At 42.2% G+C, this 5,880-nt stretch overlaps 1 protein-coding gene across 1 annotated transcript; it reads right to left on the bottom strand.

The window, feature by feature from the left end:
* Positions 1–3,571: 3,571 nt before the first annotated feature.
* Positions 3,572–5,572, bottom strand: LOC115019143 (general transcription factor II-I repeat domain-containing protein 2A-like). Its single transcript, XM_029448528.1, is given in 4 exon segments — positions 3,572–4,455; positions 4,499–4,681; positions 4,683–4,876; positions 4,879–5,572. Coding segments are annotated over 4 exon segments (1,536 nt in total). The 3' UTR covers positions 3,572–3,990.
* Positions 5,573–5,880: the final 308 nt, after the last annotated feature.

Below are 5,880 nucleotides of genomic sequence, written 5' to 3'. Positions count from 1 at the left end.
AGCCATATATGGCTCTTTCGATGATGTCAGACAATTTTGAGCTCTGTTTCACACACACACACACACACACCTACAGTCAGAGAGATTGCGGAGGAAAGTTGAGGAGTGAACTAAAAGAAATACCCACGCGACACCCGCCCGTCGCATAAACCTCGGACAGTATGGCTCACAAGGAAATACATTTACAAATATTTTGTTTTATTTATTTGTCATATGCAAGTTAACACAGGGTCAACAGTACAATGCAATGTGTGCGAGAGAGAATATTTGAAGCTCAAATATTTGGCTTTTATGGCTCTCCCAGTCAAAAAAGGTTCCCGACCTCTGGTGTAGGTGTTTGCAGTAGTGTGTGTGGCCCGCAGCACATTCGAAAAATAGAATGGAATGTCGCCCACACATGAAACTTCCGCTTGACTGTATTGTAGTTCTTAGTTTGACCAGTAGGTGGAGCTACTCACTAGCTGCAGTCCTAAGACCACTTCTCCACACATTTTTTTTTACCAAAGAAAGAAATTGCCGCGCGATGACCAACAATGTCAGAACCAAAGAAATGCGAGCTAGCAAGCGAATGCAGAACATTTCAGACACGGTGGGAAATTGAATATTTCTTCAAAGAAGTCAAGGGGAAGTGTGTCTTTTTGATTTGCAATGAAGCGGTCGCAGTGATGAAATAATATAATTTACGACGACACTACGAAACCAAGCATCCGACCTACACGCCCTACACTGCTGCTGAGTGAGAGGAGAAAGTAAAGCAAATGGCAGCTAGCCTGCAGACTAAACAACAGCACTTTTACCGTGCTAACAACACACAAAAAAATGCTACAATAGCCAGCTACGAGGTAGCTCAACTCATAGTGCAACACGGGAAAGCTTTCTCAGACGGTGACTTCAATAACGATAACTTTTGCATTACGGAGGAGCTGCTTGATCTTCAGAGTCTAAAGGGCACAACAACGGGTCAGGATATGTTTGAAGCTGTGTCAGCTGCAATTAACAAGATGGGACTTAAATGGGACAAGCTGTGTGGAGTTGCAACGGATGGGGCTCCAGCTATGACAGGCAAGCGCAAAGGAATGGCATCTATGGTGTGCGCCATGGTGCGAAAGAGTGGAGGCGAGGCTGTTAAATTGCACTGTATCATCCACCAAGAAGCTCTCTGTACCAAGACAGTCCAGCTTGGCGATGTGATGACCACAGTTATGAAAACTGTCAACATAATTCGAGCACGAGGGCTCTACCACAGATCATTTCAAGCGTTCCTGTATGATGTCGATGCTGAATATGGGGACGTACTCTATCATTGTGATGTGCGCTGGCTGGCTGAGTCGCTGCTCTGCGCTGAAGCGGTTTTATTTCCAGAGATCAGAAATTGACCAGTTTTTGAAAGAGAAGGACCGACCTCTTCATGAACTGAGTGATCCTCTATGGTTGGCAGACCTGGCCTTTCTAGTTTATCTCACTGGTCATCTTAACTCACTGAACAAGGGCCTACAAGGCAAAGACCAGCTGGTACCACAACTTTATGCACACATGAAAGCATTCTGTGCGAAGCAACTTAAACCTTGCGCACTTCCCTACGCTGTCCGAAATAAAATGTGCTCATCCAAAGGCCAACCTTACTGCTAAAAAGGGGAAATATGTGTCTGTGATCACGTTTCTTATGGCAGAATTCAATCAGCGATTCCGAGATTTTTTTGTCATTGAGAAATAAATCAAGCTGTTCTCAACTCCCTTCCTGGTGGATGCAGAAGAAGTGGAAGAAAGTCTGCAATTAGAACTCATCAAAATACAGTGTGATGATTCTCTGAAGAATCAACATCAGCTCCTCTCCCTACCCAACTTCTACCACAGCTTGGTATTGAGCATAATTGACCTACATTTGATTTATTTTATTAATTTACCTACATTTGATTGATTGATTTGTATTACTGTTAATACACTAGAGATGAGGCGATATACCTTAACTTTAATGAGTGGCCCAACCTTTCGCATATTTTTCTGTATGTGGCCCTCAGCGAAAAAAAGTTTGGACACCCCTGGTTTATATGAATTTTATTTGTTTAAGTTTGTTGTGGCATTAACTTTTGTTGCTGCTCTCAAGAGATTTAATAAGTTAGGTATGCAGATTAGGATGTGTGATCCCGGCCCTTGGTTGGCTGCAACGATACCTCTCCTCCCACCTTGATGACGACCGAGTTGTGATTGCCGTGTACCAATCCAAGGGACACTGGAGAGACCAGAAGCTACAACTGTGTGGCCAGCTCGACAGTCGGGGCTGCTGGGGTTGTCAGCCATATGCATTCTGTTTGGGTCTGAGACTGTGCACTCGTATACAGAGTAGATTTAATGTTGTTTATTGGATACTGAACATGGTACTTGTTTCATATTTCGTATTTCGTGCAAGCTCTTCACATTCTTTAGTTTGTGATAGTTTGATCGTCAGCTTGGTGAACAAGCTGTTTAGAGATATTTGTTAAGCAAGTTAGGTGCTCCGGTGCTATTTATGCCTCGTTATGCGTTTTGTATTAATCCAGTTTTGTTTTAGAATTTGTTTAAATTGGGGTTTATTTTTTGTTAGTTTGGCTTTGACGCCTCTTGTGTTAAGAGCCCTCCTTTTGTTCTACGTTGTGTCTTTAAAAGCAATTGTTTGCCAATTGTCCATATTACATCAATAAATACATCTTATTTTACCATAAACAGCTGGTGTATGTTACTCACCTTTCCCTCGCCAAGCCAGGTCGTAACACCTGTTCTGTTAAAAGATTTAAAGACTGTGACAAGTGGAGTTGTTTTCTCTTTTTCCAATTAAGCAGAATAGTCTTCTTGGCGATAGTGAGGGCTACCAGTAGGAGTGTTATGATTTGTTTATGTGATCTGTCAAAAATCTCCTAGGTTGCACACTGACGTGGGTAGTAAATGTTGCCTTCAAAGAACAGTGATGGTGTAGTAGTTAATTCTTTCCAGAAGTGTATTTACTGGAGGCAGAACCAGAGTGCATGGAAGTAGTGGTGAGTTTGGTTAAGGGTGCAGTGAGTGCATATGTCTGATTCAGTAAGTCCCATTATGTGCATCTTGTGTGGTGTAATATGTATTCTGTGAATGACTTTGTTTTGTTTTATTCTTGTGTTAGTGTTATTTGTCATGTTGAAGCAATTGTTTTACATATTTGAGTACACAATTCATAATTGGTGCTGATGTTTAGATCTTGTTCCTACTTATTTATTGGAAGAGATATGGTGGATCAGGAACATGCACATTTTTATAATTTCAAAATGAAGGATTTTCCAATTGTGTTTTGAATCTGACGACCATTTAGACCAGGGGTGTCAAACTCAAATACAGACTGGGCCAAAATTTAAAACTGAACAAAGCCGTGGGCCAAGGTTGAACAAATTAACCTTTTAATAGGGACCAAACAAGTTTTGCATTGAATATTGAACAAGCAAGGCTTATATAACTTTATAGTGACATGCAAAATCGAGTTTCAAATAATAATAATTAAAAAATATCAATGGCATATCAAATAAAATTTAAATAAAAATTGAATGCCTCTTTTCTATTTGCAACCTTCTGAGGTAAATATCAAAATAAACTTTTTCCACAGGCTAATAATACATTTGAAAATAAAATAACAATAATGAATGAATCAAACATTCAAGCCTTGAAGTAGCAAGAGAAAGTGCATGAATAAAACGTTAATTATTGCTCAGTTTGCTACACTGATTTGCTTTAACACTAAATATGGAACAAGCAACGCTTATATAACTTAATAGTGCAAAATCAACTTTCAAAAAACGAACGAAAAAACATCAATGGTATATTAAATAAAATTTAAATAAAAAATGGAATGCCTCTTTTCTATTTGCAGCCTTCTGAGGTAAATATCAACATTAACTTTTTCCACAGGCTAATAAATTTGAAAACAAAATAACAATGAATAAATCAACCATTCAGGCCTTTTTACTGCTCAGTTTGCGACACACTGATCTAATCTGATGTGCCCAAGCCAGATACCTGGTATCTTTTCTTGGATACTAGTTCATTAATGTCGGGGTTCAGGCTTTGAACTGAGGCAACCTTCATTATCGAACGAAGGTGTTCATCAGTCAGACGTATCCTGTGAGACGTTTTCTTCATCTTCATTGAGGAGAAAAGTTGCTCACATAGATAAGTGCTGCCGAACATGGAGAGCAATTGAGCAGCTTGGGTGCGGAGCTGAGGCATTGTGTCAGGGATGAATTGTGGAAACTGTGCGGCGCCAACAGCATCATACTTTGACTTCAGCGTGTCATCACACTGGAGTTCAATCAGCTCCATTTGGAGGTTAGTTGGTGCTTTTTCCACATCAACTGCGAAGGGATTACTAAGCAGTTCAAATCTACATTTCTGACCATCAAAGTCGCCAAATCGCCGGATAAACTCAGCGCCGAGTACACTGAGTTTTTCAGCAAACTGTGCGCACACGGCGGTTAGGGTTAGGGTTAGAGATCTAGACGGCGGTAGAGATCTGCGTTGTTATGGTTTGGCAGCAGGGGAAATGGCCAAGGTTTCCTTGCAGCAGCTGATTCTCCCACAGGCAGAGTTTAGTTTTAAAAGCTCTCACTGACGAGTACATATCTGTGATGATGCGGCCCCGCCCCTGTAGCTGCAGGTTCAGCGCATCAAGATGGCTTGAGACAGTTAACAACTTGTGTTACTGTGGTCATAACATGTTCCATCTTTAGGGCTTTAGCACACAGTGACTCTTGATGTATGATGCAGTGATAAACAGATAGCTCACCTGCACAGTTCTCTTCCCGCATCTTTTCACGAATCCTGCCCACCAGTCCATTCTTTTTACCACTCAGCGCTGGCGCACCATCAGTGGTTAATCCCACGGCAGGTTTATTTCAGTTACACATTTGCAAACCTCCTCAAAGATGTCCTTCCCTGTGGTTGTGCCATGCATGGATTTAAATCCCAAAAGCTCCTCCGTAACACACAGATTTGAGTCGACACCGCGGATGAAGACTGACAGCTGCGCAGTATCAGACGCGTCAGTGCTCTCGTCCACAGCAAGGGAAAAAGAAACAAAATCTTTTCCCTTTTCCATCAGCTGGTCATGCAGATTGGTGGCAAGATCACATGTGCGCTCAGCTATTGTGTTCCTGCTCAGGCTTACGTTTGAAAAGGCCTGCTTTTTCTCTGGGCACACTTGGTCACAAACTTTCAGCATGCACTTTTTAACAAACTCTCCCTCATTAAAGGGTCGGGTTGATTTGGCGATTTCTTCTGCCACGATATAACTTGCCTTTACAGCAGCCTCATTTTGTGCTGTGACTTTTTTGAACATATTCTGTTGTGAAACCAAACCTCTTTTCATCTCCTCTACTTTCTGGCTCCTTTGAGTCGTGTCCAGGTCCTTGTCCTGGTGTTTCGTTTCATAGTGTCGCCTAATGTTGTACTCCTTAGTTACCGACACGTTGGCTCCACAAACGAGACAAACAGGTCTGTCTTTTACATATATAAACAGATATTCTGTCTCCCACCTGTCCAGAAAAGTTCTGTTTTCTGCCTTCTTTTTCGCCATTTTTGGTAGGGGTAACACAGTGACACTGACAGTTGTAGAATGAGGCCGCAGCACGTCTGGGAGAGAGGCACGGGGAGGCGGGGTGAGCCGGCCGGCTTTCAGCAGAAGCGTTGCGCAAGAACACGGATCGCTACTGACACAGAGGAGAGAGCATGGCTGGCGCGCCAAAACAGCAGAGCATTATGGGATTTGTAGTATTAGCGGTGAATGCGGTGTTACAGCGGCATCGCCGCTGTATAATACCAGCGGGCCAGCTCTAATGTTAATTTGATATTGCCTCAAGGGCCAAATTAAATTACACGGCGGGC

This window comes from Cottoperca gobio, chromosome 14 (genome assembly GCF_900634415.1).
Source record: "Cottoperca gobio chromosome 14, fCotGob3.1, whole genome shotgun sequence".
Lineage (NCBI taxonomy): Eukaryota > Metazoa > Chordata > Actinopteri > Perciformes > Bovichtidae > Cottoperca > Cottoperca gobio.
This window is presented reverse-complemented; position numbering and strand designations above follow the sequence as displayed.